Source organism: Oryctolagus cuniculus, chromosome 21, assembly GCF_964237555.1.
Source record: "Oryctolagus cuniculus chromosome 21, mOryCun1.1, whole genome shotgun sequence".
NCBI lineage: Eukaryota > Metazoa > Chordata > Mammalia > Lagomorpha > Leporidae > Oryctolagus > Oryctolagus cuniculus.
Window position 1 is genome coordinate 18,731,522 of NC_091452.1, and position 24,691 is coordinate 18,756,212.

Genomic DNA, 24,691 nt, shown 5'->3' on the forward strand with positions numbered 1-24,691 from the left:
ACACATGCACACTTAGACACACTAACATGTTCATAAACACACAGTCACACATATATACTCACCTATTAACACACACATGTACAAATGTACACACATACACACCCACACACATACTCACATACACATACACCAACATGCATTTACACACATTCACACTCACATACAATACACACACTCGCACACACATGCACTTACACACACTAACATGTACATAAACACACTCACACATATATACTCACTACTAACACATACAACATATGTACAAATGTACACACATACACACCCCACACACACTCACATACACACTCACACACACCAACATGCATTTACACACATTCACACTCACATACAATACACACACTCGCACACACATGCACTTACACACACTAACATGTACATAAACACACTCACACATATATACTCACTACTAACACATACAACATATGTACAAATGTACACACATACACACCCCACACACACTCACATACACACTCACACACACCAACATGCATTTACACACATTCACACTCACATACAATACATACACTCACACACACATGCACTTATACACACGCTAACATGTACATAAACACACACTTATACATATATACTCACATACTAACACATACAACATATGTACAAATGTACACACATGCACACCCCACACACATGCTCACATACACACACCAACATGCATTTACACACAGTCATGCTAACATACAATACACACACTCACACATGCATGCACTTATACACACATTAACATGTACATAAACACACATACTCACACATATATACTCACATACTAACACACACATTCACACACTAACACACACACCCACACACATACTCACATACACACACCAACACACCTTTACACACATTCACACTCACACATACACACACACTCACACACATGCACTTATACACACACTAACATGTACATAAACACACATACTCACACATTTATACTCACACACTAACACACACACACATACACACTCACACACCCACACACCTTTACACACATTCACACTCACACACATACACACACACTCACACACATGCACTTATACACACACTAACATGTACACAAACACACACTCACACACGCACCTGCCTTGGGCCCTAGCTTCCAGGCGGCATCAGACCATGCTCTCACTGCCACTGTCAGGGCCACTGGAGCTCCCTGCGCTGGCCTCAGCATCCCCTTCCGCACCCCAACCCCAGTCTGCACGCATCCCCACCTTGGAGGATGACGCCCCCTGCTGGCCACAACCTGGCATCACCCTGGCCATGCCCTTTGGGCCTGGGCCCCAGGATGTGCTGTCAGAGGGGGCATCTTCCAAGAAATGGGGCAAGACATGGCATACCAGGGCCTGGCCACCAGGGGGCGCAGCGGCCCAGGCCACAGGGGCAGCTGAACCCCAGGGCCCTAAGTTGACAATTGTTAAATTGGCGGTTGTGCACCAAAGGGAAGGTGGGGGGGCGTCCCCAGACTCCCCTGGGAATCAGATGAACTCATCACCCTGTAGCCAGAAACACATGTAGGGGCGGATCCAGGTTTTGTGGGGCCTGATGCTTATAGAATTGGGGGGACCCCGTTCAGGAAAATGAACATACAAGGAGGTCCAGAGCTGTAGAAGGAATTTTAGCAAGTGCGGGGCCCTGGATGGTGGAAATTCCACGCTCATCTGCAACTCAGAGACCCCCACCTCACAAGCCCCTACCAGAGCCCCCAGGCCAAGAGCCCCGGACTCGATCTGAAGCTCAGGAGTCGCCGGGGGTGTGGGTGGCCCCGAGGGCACTGCTCTGCCCTGCTGCAGGCCGGGGTGCCATCGTCCATCCCACGGGATCCGCTCTGCGCGGAGCTGCCCTCCCTCGGCTAACAGACCTGGCGGGCCACGAGGGGCCACCTGGCCAAGCTGGAGGTGCAGGAGCGCTCTAAGTGACAGCAAGTGCCCTGCCGCCGAGACATGCCGAGGGCAGAAAGGGGCAACGGACCCCCCCCGGCCCAGTCCTAGACTCTGCCCCCCAGGGAAGCCACACTGCCGGGCTGGGGACCACAAATGAGTATTTTTAGATGATTCTAGCAGCTCTCTCTCTCTCTTAATACTCATTTATTTATTTGAGAGGCAGAGTTACAGAGAGAGAGAGAAGGAGAGGCAGAGAGAAAGGTCCTCCATCCGCTGGTCCACTCCCTAAATGGCTGTAATGGCCAGAGCTGGGCCAACCCAAGGCCAGGAGCCAGGAGCTTCTTCCAGGTCTCCCATGCAGGTGCAGGGTCCCAAGCACTTGGGCCATCTTCTACTGCTTTTCCAGGCCATCAGCAGGGAGCTGGATCAGAAGTGGAGCAGCCGAGGGCTGGCGCTGCGGCTCACTAGGCTAATCCTCTGCCTGTGGCGCCAGCACTCCAGGTTCTAGTCCCAGTTGGGGCGCCGGATTCTGTCCTGGTTGCTCCTCTTCCAGTCCAGCTCTCTGCTGTGGCCTGGGAAGGCAGTGGAGGATGGCCCAAGTGCTTGGGCCCTGCACCTGCATGGGAGACCAGGAGGAAGCACTGGCTCCTGGCTTCGGATCGACACAGCACACCAGCCGTGATGGCCATTTAGGGGGGTGAACCAATGGAAAGAAGACCTTTCTCTCTGTCTCTCTCTCTCTCTCTCACTGTCTAACTCTACCTGTCGGAAAAAAAAAAAACAAAAAAACAAAAAAACAAAAAAACGGAGCAGCTGGGACTCGAACTGGTGCCCATACGGGATTCTGAGCACCACAGCATTGTCCCTATCCCCGCCCCCTGGCAGTCCCTTCTGATGGACACAAGGACTCTGTACTGTATCACTAGGGTGCTGAGCGGCAGGTGTCTGGCTAGCAGTTCAGGTGCCGATGCACACGTCTACATCTCGCATCAGAGTACCGGGCTCGAATTCCAGCTCTGGCCCCCAACTCCAGCTTCCTGTGAACGTGCGTCCTGGGAGGCAGGGGTGACGGCTCAAGTGATGGGCTCCTGACACCCACGTGGGAGGCCTGGGTGGTGTTCTTGGCTTCTGGCTACAGACTGGCCCTGCCCCTGCTGCTGTGGCCATTTGAGGGGTGAACCAGTGAGTGCAAGCTCCCTCTATCTATCTCAGTCTCTGTGTGTCCATCTCTGTATCTCTGCCTCTCAAACAAATCAATACACTTTTTTTTAAAATTTTTTTTATTTTTTGACAGGCAGAGTGGACAGTGAGAGAGAGAGACAGAGAGAAAGGTCTTCCTTTGCCGTTGGTTCACCCTCCAATGGCCGCCGCGGCCAGCGCGCTGCGGCCGGCGCACCGCGCTGATCCGATGGCAGGAGCCAGGAGCCAGGTGCTTTTCCTGGTCTCCCATGGGATGCAGGGCCCAAGCACCTGGGCCATCCTCCACTGCACTCCCTGGCCACAGCAGAGGGCTGGCCTGGAAGAGGGGCAACCGGGACAGAATCCGGCGCCCCGACCGGGACTAGAACCCGGTGTGCCGGCGCCGCTAGGCGGAGGATTAGCCTAGTGAGCCGCGGCGCCGGCCCAATACACTTTTTTAAAAAACAAATAATCGTGGCCAGTGCTATGGCGTGGCAAGTTAAGCTGCCTCCTGTGGTGCCATCATCCCTTATGGGTACTGGTTCGAGTCCCAGCTGCTCCTCTTCCAATCCAGCTCCCTGCTGATGTGGTTGGGAGAACAGTGGAAGATGGCCCAAGTGCTTGGGCCCCTGCATTCACGTGGGAGAAGCTCCTGGCTCTTGGCTTTGGCCTGGCCCAGCTCCTGCCATTGTGGTCTTTTAGGGGGTAAACAAGCGGATGGAAGACCTCTCTCTGTCTCTCCCTCCTTCTGTGACTCTGCTTTTCAAATCAATCAATCTTTTTTAAAAACAATAACAAATGAGGAAAACCCCTACCGCAGTGGACAACGGTCCACGCGAGGCACAGACCCGGCGCCCTGCTTTGGGTCATAACTGACTCACAGGCGCTGAAGTCCCAACCATGGCCTCTCCGGAGCTCCCGGCAGTTTTCTCAGACCCAAGCATGGATGGACCCCAGCCGGCCGGCCTGAGACAGGCGCTCGCGGGCAGCGGGCGTCAGGATTCTTACCATTTTCTATTGATCCATGCAATCCTGGGCAACTCAGTTCCCCAGGGCTCAAACGGCACAGGCCGCAGTGGGTCAAGGGGCTCAGAGGCTCCCTCGCCTAGAGCAGCCGCGGGAGCTGGACAGGGCTGCAGGGTGAGCGGGGCTCGAGCCTAGGGTAAGGGGTGCAGGTGGAGCAGAGCCCTCAAAAGCTGAAGCTGGAAGCCCAGGTCCCAGGCCCCGCCTACCCTTCCGGGGCTCCCCTCCCAGGCCCCCAGGCACAGTATGGAATGATCTATCCTTAGGGGCCACGACTCTGCTGTCATCACCCAGTGTAGACAAGGAAACCAGGACTCGGAAAAGACACCCAGCCGTCAAGCGGTACAGGCAGGACTTGAACCCAGGCGACTCTGCCACCTGCCACACTCACCGCATGTGTGAACCAGTGGAGGCCCAGAGAGGCTGAGCAACGTGGAGAAGGACGTGCAGGACAGGACTCCCTGTCCAGTGCTCTTCTGGACCAATGCACTCCTGCCAACCCGAAGGGACACGCCGAGGGGGAAGGGAGCCCGAAAGCCAGGCCTCTCTCCAACCCCTGGCTCCCCCCTCGCCACTACGCCCCCTGGGCAGCTCACCCCGGAACTCCTCGTCCGTGAGGCGCTTCTTGTGAGTCAGCAGGAAGGGGAGCAGCCCATCCAGGTCGGCAGTGGAGCCCCGGGACACGATGTCGAAGAGGATGGGCCGGTTGAAGACTTTGAGGACAGGGGGCGGCTGGGGTGCGGGAGCCTTGGGGCTCTGTGGCTGCTTCCTGGAGGGGTGGGAAAGCGGGAAGATGCAGGGCACGTCCCCCGCTGCCCAGCAGTCCCTGGCCTTGGGGACCCAGGGGTTAGAGGTGGGAAACAGCTGAAGCCCTGGAGAGGGACCAGACTGAAAGGCAAGGCACAGCTGTGAATACCAAGGGATGCTTTATCCAACAAACTATAGGCAGGACTCATGCATGATAGGTGGAGGTGATCAGCAAGAAACAGCCTGCTCACCCATCCACTGTCCATCCACCCACCATCCACCCATCCATCCACCCATCCATTCACCCACCCATTCACCCACCCATCCACCCATCCATCCACCCAGCCACCCATCCATCCACCCACCATCCACCCCTCCACACATCCATCTATCCATTCATCCATCCATCCATCCATTTGTCCACCCATCCATCCATTCACCCTTACATCATCCATCCACCCACTCATCTATTGGTCATCTACTGAGCACTAAGGCAGAGAGAGATGCAAAGAGACAAAAGCCATGAGAAAAAAAAAGGAACAGTAGACTGAAAGATAAAGCATCTCATTCATTCATTTCATAACCCACTCAATGTATTCACTCAACAAACATTTGAGACACAGATACTTAGCCCAGTGCCCGCCATACAGTAAACACTCAATGAATGTTAGAAAGAAAGAATGTGGCTATGATTAATAAGCACCTACTGTGTGTCCTGCCCTTGTATGTGCCTGAAAGGACACTAACGACAGAAGCAGGTGGAAGAGAGGGCTGGAGGAGGGGATCAGACAGAAAGAAGAGACATCGAGAGGAGGAGGGCTTCAAGACACTCAATCAGTCATTCAACAAACATGAATTGGGCACCTGTTGTGTGCTGGGTTCTAGGAGAGAAGGCACTAGCCAAGGTGTCGTATGGGAAGGAATCCTCTTTCTGTCCCATCCTCCCCTGGACCAAGTGCCCAGCACATGGGGCCACAGGAAAGATCCATTCCATGAATAAGAGGATTGGGAAAGGAAAAGATGGAGGTCGAGAGTCTGGGAGGAAGGAGAGAGGGAACGACCTAAACTGAAGCCTGAGAGAGCGGGGAGAAGGCAGACAGGGAGAGTGGGCCAGGGCAGGCTGTGGGGGTGGGGGCATGGGGCCACAAGGGGTGCCAGGCCTGTGTCTGGCTGCTCCCAGCTCTTGTCCCTGTGAGAAGGGACAGCCACGCCCCCTCCTTCCCCTGCCAGGGCCCAAGCTTCCCACCTCAGAGTGGGCACCCAAGGGGGCACTGGGACACGGGCATTGGGCACCAATGGGTGACTAACAGGTGCTTCCTGCTCACCAGGGGCACAGAGACTGCGGTGGTCTCTAACGAGGGCACCTGGGCAGCCCCCACTTGACCTGCTCTTGAACTTCGAGCTCAGAGCCAACAAATAAAAAGACCCCCCCCCCCCCCGCCACCGCCAGACTCCCTGTAGCAGCCCTGGAGGTTCTCTGAAGCCCCCTGATATGCAGCCACATCCCCGCCCTCCCGGCCCCAATCCTCCAGCGCCTCCAGATCCAACTGCCTGTGATGGGGGTGGGGGTGGGGCTAGAAGGACAGCTTGAGGGGCAGCAAAGGAAGACGCTGCGCCCACCAGCACCCAATGAGCCCGCCTGGAGGTCCTGGGTTTGAGTCCCAGCTCTGCTCTCAACTCCAGCTCCCTGCCAAAGCACACCCTGGGAGGTAATGGTAATGGTAATGGTGCAGGTATCTGGGTCCCTGCCATCCACGTGGGAGACCTGGATGGAGTTCTGGGCTCTTACTCTGGCCTTGCCCAGCCCTGGCTGTTGTAGGCATTTGGGAGAGTGAAGCAGTGGACAGAAGACCTTTCAAATAAATAAAAATAAATATTGTTTAGAAAAGGACTTTTAAGGAAATCCAGGAATAAAGAGGACAGCGCCCAGCCACACAGGGCGTGAGATGGTGAACAGACGCCATTCAAGAGCAGACAGAGCCCGGGTTAGTGGGCGGCCAGAAGAGAGCCAGGCAGGCTGCAGGTCCATCCGTGACACACACAGCGGGGCCAGCAGGGGTTTTCAAAGCGCACTTGGGGAATGGGGCAGCTTCCAAGTCTGGGTCAATCCAGGAAGGCAGGGCGGGACCTAGAAAGGATCATACCCCGCATTGGCTCGGCCAAGCAGACGGAAGGTGATGGAGCCTGTAAGTCCCACGCCCACCTCCAAATTGCCAAGGACCCAGAGAAGTTTCTGGACTCCCTTAAAGACCAGTAAGGAGGGCTCAGCCCCACAAGGCACGGGGTCGGCAGGGCACAGACACCTGTGGGTGCCGAAGACCACCTGCACCACAGCAGTCAGAGGCCCTGGCGCCTGAGTCCGGGGCCGCAGGACGCAGTTCAGCAGAACCCGCTAGAGGAAGGAGGTCCCTTTGTTCATCTGGGAGTTCCCAGGTCTGGCATAGAACACATCACAGGGGGCCATGCACTGGGATCCCACCTGGGCGGCTTCTCCCCATTCTCTGTCTTCACTTACCGCTATGCCTTCTCCATGGGAGAGAAATGATTAGTGCTCTCTCAGAGCCCCAGGAAAGCTACTGGATGCCCAGGAATGGAGGTGATGCTTGGAGAAGACCCGGGTGGGGCAGCTGGAGTGTCCACCAGCAGAAGGTAGATGGATGGGTGGAGGGATGGACGGATGGATGGATGGATGGATGGATGGATGGATGGATGGATGAGTACGTGGGCGGATGAGTAGGTGGGTGAAAGGATAGATGTATGGATGGATGGATAGAGGGATGGACGGATGGGTGGATGGAGGGATGGATGGGTGGGTGGATGGAGGGATGGGTGGGTGGGTGAGTGGGTGAATGGGTGGATGGATGGATGGATGGATGGGTGGATGGACGGATGGGTGGGCAAATGAATGAAAAGATGGATGAATGAATAGATGAGTCTGCTAATGAATGACTGAATGGACAAATAGGTGGACAAGGAGCTGACAAACTTGTAGTTAGATGAGAGGAAGGAAGGAAGGCAGGCAGGCTACCACTCAAGCACTGGAAATGAATGAATTATGAATAGTTTGTTAGCTGAGTACTAGGTGAGTATAAACAGCAGGCAGATTAGAGGATGGATGGGTACTTGGATTAGTAAATGGTAGGTAGATTTACTTGTATGGGGGGATGGCTGGACATATAACAGATGAAAATTTAACTAGGATATTTGAATAGTGGGTGTTGGGTGGGTAAGCATATGTATAAATAAGTGCATTATAATTAACAAATGGAAAACTGGTTACATGAGTGGATGAGTGGGCAAGTGACAGGTAAGGGGACAATTGGTAGGTGGATGAAAAGTGCATGAATGAGTGAGTGAGGAGACAGATGGGTAAGCAGATGTACAAATGAGTGAGATGAATGTATGACAGAAGGGTGAGTGAGTGAACTGGCGGATGGAAGGTGGTTGGGTACATGGATGGTTGGATAGAAGGATAGAAGGATGGATGGGGGGTTGGGGGAGAAGATGGAGGGGTGGGTGGGGGTAGATGGATGGATGGGTGGAAGGAGGGTAGATGGGGGTGGATGGTTGGGGTGGGTGGATGGATGGGTGGGTAGAGGGAGGGTAGATGGGGTGGATGGTTGGGGTGGGTGGATGGATGGATGGGTAGAGGGAGGGTAGATGGGGGTGGATGGTTGAGTGGATGGATGGATGGATGGGTAGAGGGAGGGTAGATGGGGGGTGGATGGTTGAGTGGATGGATGGATGGATGGGTAGAGGGAGGGTAGATGGGGGGTGGATGGTTGAGTGGATGGATGGATGGTTGGGTGGATGGACAGATGGATGGGTGGGTGGGCAGGTGGGCAGGCAGGAGGATGGATGGGTAGGGAGGTGGATGGTTGTGGGTGGGTGGATGGATGGATGGGCAGGTGGATGGATGGTGGGTGGGTGGGCAGGAGGATGGATGGATGGGTGAGTGGGTAGACGGATGGATTCAGTACAGAGGAAGAGCCCACCAGCCAGGCAGCCCCCAGTACTCACTCTACAACCTTCCTCCTCCACCGCTTGTTGTCACTGGGGTGGTGACGATAGGTGCCATAGTCAAAGAGCGAGTCCATGGGTGCTTTCTTGGGCGCCGGCGCCACCGAGGACTCATACAGGGTGGACTCCAGCAGGTCGATGGGGTTGGGCACCCCCTTGCGGAAGGCGCCCTGGAACTTCATGCGCAGGTTGGGCCGTGCGTCACCAGGACCAGCGGGGCGCCCGGCATCCGCGGGCAAGGGCGCCGGGGAGCCATCCTCCCCCTCGAACAGGTTGGCCAGCGAGGAGAGGGGGAAGGCCTCCCCACCAGCGGTGCCGCTTTCATCCCCGGGGGGCTCAGCTGCCTCCCCAGGCCCTGCACGGGGGCTGTCGCTGGGATCCGCCATGCCAGCCCCAGAGCCGTCTGCACTCTTCAGCCTGCAGGGGAGTGAGAGAGGAGTCGGGCAGCGCTGGGCCAGTGGCGAGGGCTCCAGGAAGCCCCCTCCCACGTGGGAAAACAGCGCTGCTGCCAGCTGCTTCAAAGCCACCGTTGTAATGACAGGGGCCCGGGGAGGCCGCTCCCAGATGTGGTCAGCGGCCAGCCCCAGGCGGGAGGCGCCACAGCAGCCTCATTCAGGGAGCTGGAAACTCGACTCTGCCTCGGGTGCAGCTCCAGCTACCCGCCTCCCGGCCCTGCCCTGCACTCGCCAGAGGAGCGAAAGCCTCCAAGGCCACACCGGGCCCTGCACCTCGAGCTGGGAGCCTGCGACTGAGCACTCAAGGCCAGCGTCAGAGCCCTACAGCACAGGGTTCAAATCCAGGCCCCATCCAGTCTTAGCCACTGTGAGCGCGCGCGAGTCGGCATCTCCCTGTCCTGGTTTCTCATCTGAAAAATGGGGGCGTCCAGGCCTCAAGGAAGAAACAGTAGGGGACACGCACCCCAGCGTCTGGGGCACAGTGAGCACCTGCCCAGCACAGCCATTAGCCCCCCGCTCCCCACAGACACAGCAGGTGCTCAGCAGACATGGGCAGGTGACCGTGCGAGTGAGACCTGCCAGCACCAGCGCCTTGACCCCCATCTCACAGAACAGGACACTGAGACCCCAAGTGCACAAAATCCATTCCACCATGCTGCCCCCTCCCCTCCCCCGTCTGTCTGGCTTACTCCCACCCTCCTCTGGGGAGCCCTCCCCCTTACCCCCCGACCTTCCCCCTCAGGCTGCACGCCCCCAATGTCTGTAGGTTTTATTCCAGTCATTCAAGGCATAGAGAAATCCTAGGCCGTTAAGCACCAGGAGGCAAAGAATGCACCTGTCTTGTACATCAACCTTAAAGCCAAGTATCATTTGTTCCTTTTTTTTTTTTGACAGGCAGAGTTAGACAGTGAGAGAAAGACAGAAAGAAAGATCTTCCTTCTGTTGGTTCACCCCCCAAATGGCTGCTACAGCCAGCACTGTGCAACCCGAAGCCAGGAGCCAGGCACTTCCTCCTGGTCTCCCACGCGGGTGCAGGGCCCAAGCACTTGGGCCATCCTCCACTGCCTTCCCAGGCCACAGCAGAGAGCTGGACTGGAAGAGGAGCAACCGGGACAGAATCTGGCACCCCAATCGGGACCAGAACCCGGGGGACTGGCGCCGCAGGCGGAGGATTAGCCTAGTGAGCCGCGGCGCCGGCCATTTGTTCCTATTTCAAGATGAGAAAACTGAGGCTTCAAAGGGGCAGCCATGCAGATGTAGGGAAAGAGGTCTCTGGCTTCCAGGCCCTGCACCACGCCTGCAGCCTCTCCCCCAAGGGACCCCAGCTTGGTCAGCAGCCCAGATTTCTAGGGAGCCCCCAAATAGGAGTAGGGGGTCAGCCACCCCCACTCACTGGCGCTGCATGGCCGTGGGCAATCGCGCGGCGAGAACACCAAGCACTCCCCCAAGAAAGCAGTCGGGAAATAAGCCGCCACTGTGGGGATTCCGCAGCTCTGGCTGGGCCAGGTTCAGGCCTGGGCGTGTCACCCATGCAGGCTCACCCAGTCCTCACGGTGACTCCAGACCAGGGGCACCGGGCACCGTCCAGGGACATGTTCGGTTGTCACTGCTGCATGGGGGTCAGGACCAGGAGGATGCCATGAAACAGAGCACAGGACAGCCAGCACCACAAAGAATGATCCAGCCCAAACCATCAGCTGTGCAAAGGTTGAGAAATCCTGCCTGGAGGTAGCAGCTGCTACAATCCCCATTTTACAGATGCAGAAACTGAGGCTCAGCGAGGTTAAGTGACTTGCCCAGGGCCTCCCAGCAGGCTAGTGACAGAGGCAGAATTCCGATTCAGGTATGTGCTGCCAGAACCCCTCAGGTTCCCAGGCATGACCTGGGAGCCACGTACCACCCCGAGCTCTGCCAGGGTCTTGTCCGAGCTTCACAAGTGCCCCCTGGGAGGGGAGGGTCATGGGTGCCAAGTGGGGGCAATGATGGCTCCTACCTTGGAGGGTTCGGAGAGGCAGGCAGGTCAGGGGTCTGTGGCCCCTACTAAACACGTGGTGGACATTGGTTCTTGTATTTGCTCTTCATCATCACCATCATCATCTCAGCCACACGGCCCCCACTTGCCTGTCCCCTGCCTGCCGCCCCCACACAGCCTGGGACTGCAGAACCCACCTTAGAATCCACCCACGGAGCCCCTCCCAGCTGCCTGTGCCTGAATTCCCAGGAACCAGGTGAGCAAGACTAGGCGACTGCTCCCATTGTACAGCCCAGTAAACTGAGCTCTGAGTGGCTCTCCGGGGAGCCAACAGCCTTGAAGGCGACCCCTGGACTCCTAGCCATGGGCTCCTTCCCCACCATACCACCCAGGCGCATGCACACCCCAGTGTGAGCACAACTACACCCTAACATGTGCAGACACACACGCACGCACACACGGCCTTGCTGCTCTGTGGCAGTGCCCTCCCCAAAGACTGCCCTGTTCCCTGTGGTTGGGGAAGAGTTCAGTCCCTGTTCTCGTTTGCCCTGGAGGCTGTAATTACACATTCCTAACCCGTGCCAGCCTCAGGAGAGAGGGCGGCGGGCGCAGGCGCAGAGCCGGCCTGAGGCTGCCTGTGGCTCCGCGTGGCTCCTGTGTGTGTGTGTGTTCGTGTCTTTCTCCGTGTGTGTGTGCACATGTGTGTGTGTGCGTGTGGGCCATGGTGAGCCGGCTTCCCGGGGAGGCCTTGTGTGCCAGGCTGGCCTCTGGGCACCACTCTCCAGAACTCTAGGCAGGCGGCAGCACCCAGCTGCCTGTGGCGCCCAGCTAGGGCACGGCTCAGGAGTGTGAGCTTTGCACACACAAGTGTCACAGCAGTGTGTCCGGGCCCTGGTGGCCTTGGAGCATTTGTGTTTCAAGCCTCTAAGCTCCTTGTTTGGATGCAAGCGCCTGGTTAGTGGGGGAGGGGGGTCAGGTCACAGCAAGGGGGCCTGGGGGAGGGGAAGGTCACAGCAGGGGAGGCCTGGGGGGGGTGGAAGTGACAGCAGGATGGGCTCAGGCCCCAAGGAAACCATCCTCCTCCTCATTCGTTCAGGGAAAAGTTTATTGAGCATCTACTGCGTGCCAGGCTCCATGCAAGGAATGAGGGACACAGGTGGGAGGCAGAGGATAAAAACCCCTCCTGGGGCTGACCTTGTGGAGGGGAAATAGAACAAAGAAAGTGAGACACGGAGTCGTGTTCCATGGCGTGGGAGCCGCACAGACCAGAGGGGCTCAGTGCAGGGGCAGGTTGCCGAGTGAAGGGGCGTGGGGGTCCCCGAGCCTGGGGATGAGGTCCAGGATCCCCAAGGGTCGCTGTCTGCCCCAGGCTTCCTGGGATCCTGGCCGAACCTCTGCTCTGAAAACCAGTGGGCGAGGCCAGGGTGTGCGTTTTCTCCTGTACATGGGCTGCAGCGGGGTGCAGCGGGGGAGGGCAGCTCCCCGGCGCCACTGCTCGTTAGCAGGGTGAGCTCGATCAAGTTCCTCCGCCTCTCCGAGCCTCCCACCCTAGGGGCATCTTCGTGGGGTCGTTGTCCAGGCGCCTGGCACCGCGTCAGCGCTCCCTGAACAGCCAGCTGTGCTCCCTGGCCACTCCGATTCTGCAGAGGCCGGGAGTCTCCCGCTGGCTCGCGCTGGCTCACCCTGGCTCTGCTCGGGGAGGGCAGCGAGAGAGCCACCGTCATCGTCACCCGCCGCTCCGCCTGAGCTCATGGAAACCGGGACACGCATTTCTCAAATCCCATCCTCCTGATTCCGTGACCGTGACTGAGGAAAGCGGCTTAAGTCTGAGGCAAGTCTGGGCGGGCAGAGCCGCCCCACCCCGGCCTGGGGCGAGGGTTCCAGGGAGCCGTTTTTCTCGTTCCCTCCCTTTGGGGATCAATTCAGCCCTACATGCATCTGTTGAGCGCCACAGGTTTGCAGGGCATCAGGGAGACACAGAGGAGAACCTCCGAGAACCCGCAGCCCAGGGAGGGAAGGCAGATGGCTCGCCCCGCTCCATGCCTTTGTGGGCCTGTTCCCTCCACCTGGCTGTCCTTCACTGGCCGGCTGCTACTCGCTCTGCGGCTCCCAGTTTACCCGACGCCCGCCACCCAGTCCACACCGGTCCTCCGCGCTCAGAGAACAACCTGTGCCTCCCTGCTCTCAGGATGGAACACGGCCAGTGACTCACACAGCATTCTGCCGGGGTTCCGCTCCGGGAGCTAGGGGCTACGTCGCGTCTGCGGTGCCCCCAGGGGTTAACATCGCGCCCCACCAGGACGGGGCACGGGCGCGTGTTTGCTTTCGGAGACTGTAAGACCAGGGACCTCTGAGATGGTGCAGAGGTACGGCCCCCGTCTCAGTCGCTGAAGATGAGGCTGCAGGGCGGGCGCCTCTGGGGGGCCCTGGGGGAAGAGAGGCGGCAGTGGGGGGTGGCGAGGTGGGCAGGGCAGTGCCACTTCCTCTTTCGCCCACCTCGTGGTGCCCATACTTCCTGTCATACCCTCTGATAAGCACACCTTGGAGCACCTGCGAGGCCAGATGAGGTTTAGAGGGAGCCGGGGGTGGGGCCAGAGAGACAGCACCAGAGGTGTCCAACCCCTCCCCGCCCAGGTGAGGAGACGGAGCCTGGCGCTGTCCCACTCTTGGGGCCCCACGACCTGGCGGCTTGACAGGCACTTTCCAAGGACCAAGGGGCTCTGGAAAGGGCGGGGCGGAAGGAGGGAGGGGCTGGAAGAAGGGAGGGGCGAGACAAGGGGGAGCCAGCACAGTCCCTGGTCTTTCTGTGCCTCCGTTTCCCTGCCCATCAAGGGGCGACGATGGTAGCCCCTGTCCCAGGATGGCTGTCCTGAGAGTCGACTGAGATAAGAGGAGAAGCATAGAGCCCCGTGCCCCACACGGAGCGCACGCTGGGGGCAAGAGCATGGGACAGGACAGCTGCCGCCAGCATGGCAGACATCGGCGCCTTGTTAGTGCCAGCGGGGAGGCGGGGGGGGGGGGCGCACAGGCTGGAGCAGGTGTGACCGCTACAGAGAACAGGGCTGCTGCACCCAAGGCTGGGTGTGGGACTCTGGCAGTCGCCGCTGGGAGCAGCCGGCTGGGAGCTCGGCTCCTTGGCCCGGCGGAACCTGCCGCCTGCCAGGCTGCCCGCGGCTCACAGGGGCATCACGCCACGCCGGGCACACTCCCCAGCCGCCTGTGTTTACCTAGCGGGTCTCAGCCCAGCCGCTTCCTGCTCTCAGCACACTGGCCGCCTGTCCCGGGCACACAGAGCTCCAGTGTCCTGCCCGGTGCCCCCCACCCAGGAGGCCGCCCCCCCTCCACACTCACAGGGCCTGGGTGGGGCAGGTCTGGGGTGACTCACCAGGCCCTGTGGAGGGCAGGGTCAGCGGCGAGCCCTGGGCTGGGGGCACGGGGCGGTGCATGCAAACACCCGCCCCGGCTTTCACAGAGACCCCTTCATTCCCAAGCCCCCTGCCCTGGGGCGGGAGCTACCGGGAGGCAGTGTGGCCTTGCAGCTCAGGGCACTGTGCCACGCACATGGCAGGCTACGCCTCCTGGGAGTCCACTGACTCCCTGGGCATAGACGCTGGCGGATTCACTGCGGCCGGGGTGGGGGAGGGGAGGGCTGGCGATGGCTCACAGGTATGAGGCTCCTTTTGGGAGGTGATGAGACGATGCTGGAACCAGTGACGGCGTCTGTCTGTATCAATCGGAATCCACTAACGAGCCACCGGGGCGTATACTTGGAAAGGCTGAGTCGGGTGCTGTGTGAATTACAGCGCGCACAGCCCTGCCTGGCTCGTAACCCCAGACAAGCCGCTTCCCTCCCCAGGCCTCAGTTTGCCTGTGGCACAGGAGGATTAAACACACACCCAGGGTTTAGCCCAGGCTCGCGGGCACGGCAGGAGCTCCAGGACGTGAAGCCCCTGCCCCAGTCCACCCGGCCACACCCAGCCCCGGCTCCACCTCAGCCCCGCTAGGAGAGAGAAGCCATCTGGCCCCAGCCGGGAGCAAAGGGCCCTCATCATACCCCCAGAACCTCTTCCTCCCCAGCCCAGCCATGGAGAAACCCAGGGAGGGCTGGAAGCATTGCCCGAACTGTGTTCTGCTCCTCGCCTGCCCTCGCTGGCTGGGTGGCCTGAGCAAGTCCCTTGGCTCCCTCGGGCCTCAGTTTCTGTATCTGTACAATGGAGGTGACAATGACCACCCCAGGGCGGGCTCATGGCTCTGCAGGGCATTTCCACCAGAGAGACTGAGCCCCGGCGGGACGAGGCACCCACCCAACCCCACACACGGCCCTCCCACCCATCTCCAGGGGCAAAAGCCCTGGGGTTGGCCAACAGGAGGAGAGGGGGGCGGGCGGGGCAGGAGCGGCGAGAAAGCAGCGAGAGAGCTTCTCTCCGCCCCAGCCCGCTTCGCCTTCCCGCTGATGCCAATGATACCAACACTGGCCGCTGATGCGGCGCTCAAGGCCTGAATCGACCACCGAGACTCACGGCTGAAATCCCCCATCACCCCGGGCCGACCCTCGTTGGCCCTCAGCACGTGGCACCTCTGTCTGTTCTCAACCACACCATGGCTCTCCCAGGTAGAAATTACTGTCCCCAGGCCAGCGCTGCGGCTCACTTGGCTAATCCTCCGCCTGCAGTGCCAGCACCCCGGGTTCTAGTCCCGGTCGGGGCGCCAGATTCTGTCCCGGTCGCTCCTCTTCCAGTCCAGCTCTCTGCTGTGGCCCAGGAATGTAGTGGAGGATGGCCCAAGTGCTTGGGCCCTGCACCCCATGGGAGACCAGGAGAAGCACCTGGCTCCTGCCATCGGATCAGCACAGCTCCAACCGTAGCAGCCATTTGGGGGGTGAACCAATAGAAGGAAGACCTTTCTCTCTGTCTCTCTCTCACTGTCTAACTCTGCCTGTCAAAAAAAAAAAAAAAAAATTACTGTCTCCAGACAGACAAGTCCCGGGAGAAAGGAGGCAGGGGCTGAGGTTTATCCAGTACCTGAGCAATGCTCACTCCCATGTCTTGTCAGAGGCAGGCGTTAGCGTTATTCCCATATCGTGGATGAGCAAACCGAGGCTCCGAAAGACCAAAAGGCCCAGCTGGGGTCACAGCTCAATGGGAACAGAATGTGGCTAGGATTCCAAACATCTGCTTTAAAATCCATTGGCGGGGCTGGTGCTGTGGCGTAACAGGTAAAGCCGCCACTTGCAGAGCCGGCATCCCGTATGGGTACCGGTTCTGATGCAGCTCCCTGCTAATGCACCTGAGAAAGCAGCAGAAGATGGCCCAAGCGCTTGGGCCCCTGCACCTGTGTGGGAGACCCGGAAGAAGCTCCTGGCTCCCGGCTTTGGATCGGCGCAGCTCCAGCAGGGATCCAGGTAACTGTGATCCAGGTACCAGGTGTGCATTCGTAGGGAACTGGATCAGAAGCAGAGCAGGAACCCAAGCCCGGGCACTCCAGTGTGGGATGTGGCATCCAAACTGCTGTGCTAAATGCCCACCTGGTATCTCCTTGTTTGCAAAGCAGAGAGAGAGAGAGAGACAGAGACAGAGAGGGACAGGGAGAGACTCCCATCTGCTGGTTCACGCCCAGATGTGTGCAACAGCTGAGGCTGGGCCAGGCCAAAGCCAGGAGCTGGGCGCTCCATGTGAGTCTCCCACATGGGTGCAGGGGCCCAAGCACTCGAGCCTCACCGCTGCCTCCCAGGCTCTGCACTGGCAGGAACTGGAGCTGGGAGTCCAAGCCTGGCTCTCTGATGAGGGACACAGGCGTTAAGACTGATGGCCTGCCCCGCCACCTCCCACTTCTTCCTCCTGCCCCAATCCGCTCTCCTGGCCGTGCCGTCACAAGCGAGGGTGACACTGCCACAGCACCCCCGCGGGGTCCCTGCACAACCACGCTCAGGGATGCGCCTGCACGTGCAGCTCCTCTGCACCTCCCGTACGCCCAGGGAGACGCGACTCCGCAAGCCCGTGAAATCCACGTTCAATAAGCCACAGCTGTGAACTAGGGCGCGGGGCGAAGACAAGCAGGAAACTGATCCCTCTCCCCTTATCCTGGGATCCTGCTAGGAACCTGGGGTTCTCTTTAAGATTGTGTTTATTTGAAAGGCAGAGACACAGAGAGAAAGACAGGAAGAAAGGCAGAGCTTCCATCCACTGGTTCACTCCCCGCATGCTTGCCATGGCCAGGCTAAAGATCTGAGCCAGAAACTCCATGCAGGTCTCCCTCATAGCGGGCAGGGACCCAGGGACTTGAGCCATCACCTGCTGCCTCCCAGGGTCTGCATTGGCAGGAAGCGGGGGTCAGGACCTCCTGCTGAGTGTTCAATCCAAGTCTTCTGAGGTTGGACACAATGTGTCGTAACCAACATCCTAACTGCAAGGCTAACTGATCTCCCCTAAACTGACCCGATTGATTGATTGATTGATTGATTGATTGATTGATTCGAAAGGCAGAATGACGGACAGACAGGGAGAAACAGAGACTGAGGTCTCCCATCCTCTGGTTCACTCCCCAAGTGCCCACAACAGCCAGAGCTGGGCCAGGCTCAAGCCAGGAGCCAGGAGCTCCCTCTGGGTCTCCCATGTGGGTGGTAGGGCCCAAGGACCTGGGCCATCATCCACTGCCTCCCAGGCGCATTAGCAGGGAGCTGGAGTGAAAGCTGACTCGGTCCAGGCACTCTGCTCTGGGATCCAGGCGTCCACTGTGCCACACACCTGCTCCCACTAATCTATCTTTTCATTCTATTCTCCTTGAAATTGTTGAAGTTCCCTAGTATTTGCTGAATGAAGGAACGAGTTAATGAATTCAGATAAAAAGCCAAAGACAAGCTTAGTCACTTTACCTAAGATGAACGAGTTGCAAAAGCCGAATCTCTGCCCAAGTAACTAGCGAGCTAGCTTCCTCCCTCCCGTCCTTGAACTTCCTGAACACCTACTATGTGCACCTCTTCTCCGACTTACAAGATCAACAGTCCTGTAAGGGTGATCACTGTCAGAGTGCATTTCACCAATGAGGAAAACTGAGGCTAGGTGAGGCCAGGACACTCACCAGAGCGAGAGCCTGTCTCCCTCCCTCCTCCCTCCCTCCCCTTACCTCCAGGGACTCCCTAGCCGCATCTCTGTGCCAAGTGGGGAGAGCAGTGCACCAGGCTGGCGGGTCCCTGCCTGAGGTCGGTCAGCCGCATGCCCACCTCACCTGCCTGGGTCACCCCAGAATCTCCAGGGCCATTCCCCCCCCAAATGCACACACACATACACACATGCACACACCCACATGCACACGCCTATGCACAAGTACACACGCACACACACACAAAGCGGGAGCTGTCTCGAAGGTGGTCGGTCCCCGCCCTGGCCAGGGTGGCGGGTGGGGCGCAGGCCACTCCACCCTGCGGGACAAACCGGGGCGACTGGGCAGCTCTTTGTGCGGGAGCAGGCGGGGCGGGTGGGCGGCAGGAAGAGCCTTACTCACTCTCAAACACAAATAAGAGCAGCCCCTCCGCGCCGGCCGCCTGTCTGCCCGCCCGGCGCCCCGCCTCCTCCTGCGCCTTTTCCAACGCCCTGACCTCATGCGGAGCGGAGCTGCCAGGGCTTCCTGTGGCCCGGCCTGCTCCCCTGTGACCTCCCTCACCAATGAGGAAGCAGGCGCAGGCGGCCGGGAAGGGGCTGGGGCGGCAAGGAAGTCGTGGTCACGGTGAGAGCGAGGGCTCCTCTCCCTTCGTCATTCCTGCCGGGCCAGGGTGCCAGTGGAGGGGACCCAAGGACAGCCCGAGGCCAGGATGGGAGTGGCAGCCACAACAGCCCAAAGCCCCCTCCAGCAGGCGACGCTCTGACCTCCAGCCAGCCCCAGTGGCAGCTCCAGGAACAGAGAGGTTGAGCCACCTTTTGAGGTCACACAGCAGCAGGCGGCAGAGCTGGGAGATGAATGGAGAGGGGCTCAAGGTGGCTTTTTGGGCAGGCAACTGAGCCAGACACTGGGCTTTTCAGGGACCCAGGGACACCTCAGTCACTCTGGCTTCCAGGTCCAGCCCTGGGTAAACGCCTTCCCACTCTGTCTCAGCTTCCGCGGCTGTAAAATGAGACCAAGCCGTCCTGCCCCTGCCACCTGCTGAGGGGAGGGGCAGCGACAGCGTGAGATGGAACACAGGGCAGCGGACGTCACCTCCACCCCACGAGGCCAGCGCCACCATCGTCCCCACTAACAGATGAGCACACTGAGGCCACAGGAGGAAGGCAGCTGGCCGGGAGCTGGGCTCTGACCCCGCACGGTCGGGCTCCATCTTTGGCTTCTCAGCAACTAATCAGGCAAGCGGGAAACGTGGACGGCTCCTGGCGCTCGGTCAAGGCCCATAAAGATTCCGTGGCTGAAGAGGAATCGGCCTGGTGCAAGTCTGGTTTTGCCCCATTGCTACTTTCCATCCACCTCGCTCAGGGGATGGCGTAGGGGTGGTGGGGGCCAGCGGACACCGAGCCCTGGAATAGCAGACGGGGAACCGACAGCCCCATTTGACAGATGGGGGAAACCGAGGCCCGGAGAGGCCAGGTGACTTCCCTGAGTGGGCCCGGTCCTGTCTTAACGCCAATATCCGTGACCTTGAGCACCTCCTGGAGGTCATAGACAAACAGGGACACGCCACTCCAGAGGCGAAGGGCACTGCTTTTGGAACCAGACACACAGGACTCAGACCCCAGTTCCCATCCCAGCGGAGAGACCCCATGCAAACAACTTCCTCCCTTGGGCCTCAGTTCTCTGTCTGAAAAAGGGGTACAGCAACCGCTTTGTATCCAAATGTCCTGGAAGAGCGTGGCACTCAGTCAGTGCCGGAGAAACGCTCGCCACCATTAGAACTGTCAGTGTAGCCTGGGCCTGGCTAAAGCCACAGAACCTTGTACCCAGAGTTCAGAGCAGCGGCCGCAGTATCTCCAGAGATCTGAATTAATCTTTAACAGGGGAATTCTGCAGCAAATCACTGATGCGCGGCACAGCCGAGGGCTGGCTGGCGGGAAATCAACATTCTCCCGGCTCCCCAGACCCCGCTGCAACAAGAGGGGGGCCATCCCCTGGCTGCTTATCATTCAGATTGGAGAAACTGAGGCAGCCAGCAGGGTCGGGAGACGGCGACTCCATGCAGGCCGAATGCCCCTGGGCACAGCAAAGGAACACAAGGGACCCAGACCCCCTCAAAAGCATTTGTTCAGACAGCAACCGCAATCAGCCGCGCAGTGCGGTTTACTGAGCACCTACTGTGCACCGGGCACAGGGAGGCCGGCTTGTGTGCGTCTCCCTCCCTCCCTCCCTCTGCATTCTCCCGGCTGCCACTCTCCACTCGGCACCCTGGGGCTTGGACGGCTGCCCCGGCCGGGGGGCCAGCCGCCTCTCTGGCATTCTCCCATCTTTCCCACTTCACTGCCAGAGGGAACTTTCGAGACCACACGAACTACCCTGTCCCTCCCAGCCTGGACTTGCAGGGCGTCTGGGTCAGCCTCGGCCCCTGCCTGTCGGATCCCACGCTGCAGACAAAGCCCAGGCTGGCCCACCAGGTGACAGGTGACAGTCATGTCTTGGCTTGTGCGTCCCCTTTACCCTGAATGCCCTTTCCTCCGCGTTTCTGGCCGAGGTGCGGGCAAACACCTCCCTGACCCAGCACGGCTCCCGCATCACTCTGGGTCTCACCGGCGCTCCTGCCCCACCGTTCTCCACCCCACCCCCAGCCCCGTCCCCCTTCATTCAACACAGCACAACGTGACTTCCACCCGTGCACACCTGGCCAAGTGCCCACTGTGGGGGGGGGGGCAGCAGGATGCGGGGGGGCGGCATCCGGGCACTGGGGAGGGGCCGCTCTGCTTGAGCCCCACCCCTCGGGCTCCAGCCAGGCAGGGGTCCCAGGCAGCCTCACTCTGCTGAACTCTCGCCCGCCACATGCCGTTCACGCTGGATCTGCCCACCCAGGGTGGGGAAGAAGGGGTCCCCAGCCCGGCCCCTTCTCACTCTCCGTGGTCCCCAAGTTATGCCCTGCCCTTGCCCGCTGGGGCACAGTGGCAGAGTTCAAGTCCTGGCCGGGTCCTTGGTGCCCCCTCCCCTCCCCAACAAGGTTCGCAGGTGGCATCTGCTGACCCGGCTGTCAGCCCCTCCCCCAGCACAAGGTCCGGGCTGGGGCCCTGAGCCAGAAGAGCCACAGGGCTCCACCCTGGGCACCCTGCGGGCACCAGACCCTGTGTGCAGAACTGGCTCTCAGGAAGACGGGCTGGGGTACCACAGAGGGCTCTGGAGCTGGGGAGCCCCTGGCTTGAAATCCCCCTGGACTTGGGGGGCAGGGGCACCTGGGCCTCAATTTCCTCTTGGGCAAAGTGGGGAGGCGAGGGCGGGGCTTGGGGCCGGCTGGGTTAGCAGACAGCTCATCAAGGCTGAGGGGCTGGCATCCCTGGGCAAGCAGGGAGCGAACGTGGGAGGTCTCTCTCCCGCCCTCAGGGACCACCCCGGAGTCTCCTGGGTGGAACAGGAGGTTAAAGCTCTGTGGGCCCCCTGGAGGAGGAGGCACTAAGGAGCCAGGAAGTGGCCTTGGGGAGCACCATGGCCAATTCCCTCCGACTGCCCCAAGCAGAAGCCAAATCCTAGGGCACCCCCACTCCCAGTCTCTCTTCCAAATCCCCAGGACGGGAGCGCCCCAAGGTGGGCTGCAGGCCTCAGGGCCCCCGGGGCCCGGTCAGGCGGAGACCTCCCCAGACCCCCAGCTTCAACCCCAGGGCCCACGTGGGCGCCCACTTCATGGGTGATGGAATCCAGACTCAGGAGCGGTGCCTGCCCGGAGGACATCCAGGCGGACCTGCGCCGCCCTCCTCCAGCCTCCCGGGCACCCACCCACACACACACACACCCGGCAGGGATTTCGGTGCCCCGGCAGCCCCCGGAGCCAGACGAGGCACGGAGACGGCCCCAGAGGCCTACGAGGGGTCCTCGGCCGGCCCGTCCCCCGGAGTCCTGGCCGCTACTCACCTCCGGGACGGCGGGCGCCGGCGGCCGGGAGCGCGGCGCTTCCTGAATCCCGGCGCCCGCCCGCGCGGCGCTCCTCCCGCGGCTCAGGTTCCAGCCCCGCGCGCCGCCCCCAGCCGGCACCACGCCCACCTGGCCGGCCCCGCGCGCGGCCCGCCCGCCTCCGGGAGGCGGCCTCAGTTTACCCACCTGGCAAACGGGCGTCTTGATCCCCCGCGGGCGCCTGCGGGATAGGGCTCAGCCTGGGACGGCACTGTTTCCTCCGCTCATTCATTCATTCATTCACTCATTTCTTCACCCAGCGCGGCCCCGGAGCTGTCAGCCCAGCCGGGCCGCCGATGTTCTGCCGTGAGCACGCGTGTGCGTGCCTTCAGTACCGCGTGGAGCCTGGCACAGCGCGGTGCCGAGGCACATGCACACCACTTGAATGCCTCCACCGACGGGCAGCTCACTGCCGCAGGTCCAGCCCTCGCATCTGTAGCTCGCTCTCCAAGCAGGCCTGGGCGAGTCCCTGAGGTCCCCACAGACATGTGGACATCACCGAGAAGATGCTGGGGGCACCAGGTCCGGACGGAGCCCGGGGGACACTGGGGCCGTTTGCATTATTGTTTTCCTTAAGCTGAGCTGGCCAGGTCCTTTCTCGTCAGCTGGTCAGTCACAGGCGCTCCCTGGGCTTGAACAGCTGGAGAGAGGAATTTCAGAATTGTTGGGGTTGGGAGGAGAGGGAGAGAGGGAGAGGGTGAGGGAGGAGAGAGAGAGAGAGAGAGAGAGAGAGAGAGAGAGAGAGAGAGACTGAGCAGAAGCAATGTGTTCAAACCACCAGTGTGAAACATTTACAAAGAAGCAAACCTTAATAATTAACGCATGGGGCCCACGCTGTGGCGCAGCGGGTGAAGCCCTCACCTGCAACACAGGCATCCCATATCAGAGCCCGGGGTTCAATTCCCGGCTGCTCCACTTCTGATCCAGCTCCCTGCTAATGCTCCTGGGAAAGCAGCGAAGATGGCACAAGTACCTGGGGCCCTGCACCCACGTGGGAGACCTGGATGAAGCTCCTCCTGGCTTCTGACTTTGGCCCTGCCCAGCTCTGACAGTTGAGGCCATTTAGGGAGGAACCAGCGAATGGAAGCTCTCTGTCTGTCTCTCTCTTTCTCTCTCTAACTCTGCCTTTCAAATAAATAAATTTTTAAAGATTTATTTATTTGAGAAGCTAAGTTATAGACAGAGAGACAGAGAGAGAGGTCTTCCATCCTCTGGTTCACTCCCCAAATGGCCACAATGGCCAGAGCTTGGCCGATCTGAAGCCAGGAGCCAGGAGTCAGGAGCTTCCCCCGGGGTCTCCCACGTGGGTGCAGGGGCCCAAGCACTTGGGCCATCCTCCACTGCTTTCCCGGGAGCATTAGCAGGGAGCTGGATCAGAAGAGGAGCAGCCGGGACTAGAACCAGCACTCATATGGGATGCCTGTGTTGCAGGTGGAGGCTTTACCTACTGTGCCACAGCGCCGGCCCCTAAACTTACCTTTCAATTCCATCTTCCATGAACTTGGCGGATGTGCCCTTGTCCTGGTTGACTGACAGCGTGAAGAAGTGTCTCACCAGAAGGGGGCAGCAGGAAGAGAAGGGGAGGTGCTGGGCCTGGGACACCCAGCGGGACCATCAGGTTGTAGCTGGGACACACACACACACACACACACACACCACGCCCCCTGCCACCAGCCTCTGCCCTGGGAGGACTGGAGACTCCTAGCGGCCAGGAAGAACTTGGTTTCGTAGGGAGGGCAAAAAAGTCAAGGCCTTAGCACCAGCTGAAGGTCACAGCACAAAGGAATGAGTCAGGGCTGCGACCGGCATAGCGGGGCACTGCATCCCACATCGGAACGCCCAGGTCAGGTCCCAGTTCTGCCCCGGATCCCAGCTCCCTGCTCATGTGCACCCTGGGAGGCAGCAGGTGATGGCTCAAGTACCTGGGTCCCTGCCGCCCACGTGGGACACCTGGATGGAGTTCCGGGCTCATGGCTGTGGTCTGGATCAAGCTCTGGCTGTTGTGGGCATTTGGGGAGTGAACCAGCAGGTGGAAGATTCTCTCCCTCTCCCTGTCCCTGTCCCTGTACCTCTCCCTCCCTGTCCCTGTCCCTGTCCCTCTCCCCTCCCCCTCCCTCTCCCCCTCCCCTCCCTCTCCCTCTCCCTCCTCCTCTCTCCCCCTCTCCCCTCCCCCTCCCTCTCCCCCTCCCCTCCCTCTCCCTCCTCCTCTCTCCCCCTCTCCCCTCCCCCTCCCTCTCCCCTCCCCTCCCTCTCCCTCTCCCTCCTCCTTTCTCCCCCTCCCTCTCCCCCTCCCTCTCCCCCTCCCTCTCCCTCTCCTT

The 24,691-nt window shown here is 59.8% G+C and overlaps 1 protein-coding gene across 2 annotated transcripts in view; it reads right to left on the bottom strand.

Annotated features, from left to right (window-relative positions):
- The window catches only part of TRPV4 (transient receptor potential cation channel subfamily V member 4), a 38,186-nt gene extending 15,205 nt beyond the window's left edge, over positions 1-22,981 (bottom strand). Inside the window, exons 1-3 of one of the 2 annotated variants that reach the window (XM_070065748.1) lie at positions 22,521-22,981; positions 8,886-9,302; positions 4,715-4,887 (exon numbers count right to left, since the gene is read on the bottom strand). In XM_070065748.1, the coding sequence (XP_069921849.1) occupies positions 4,715-4,887; positions 8,886-9,271 (559 nt within the window). In that variant the 5' untranslated portion in view covers positions 9,272-9,302; positions 22,521-22,981. Of the gene's footprint in view, positions 1-4,714; positions 4,888-8,885; positions 9,303-22,334; positions 22,450-22,520 lie in introns of those variants that run through there. The other variant, XM_070065747.1, reaches the window with a different exon arrangement.
- Positions 22,982-24,691: the final 1,710 nt, after the last annotated feature.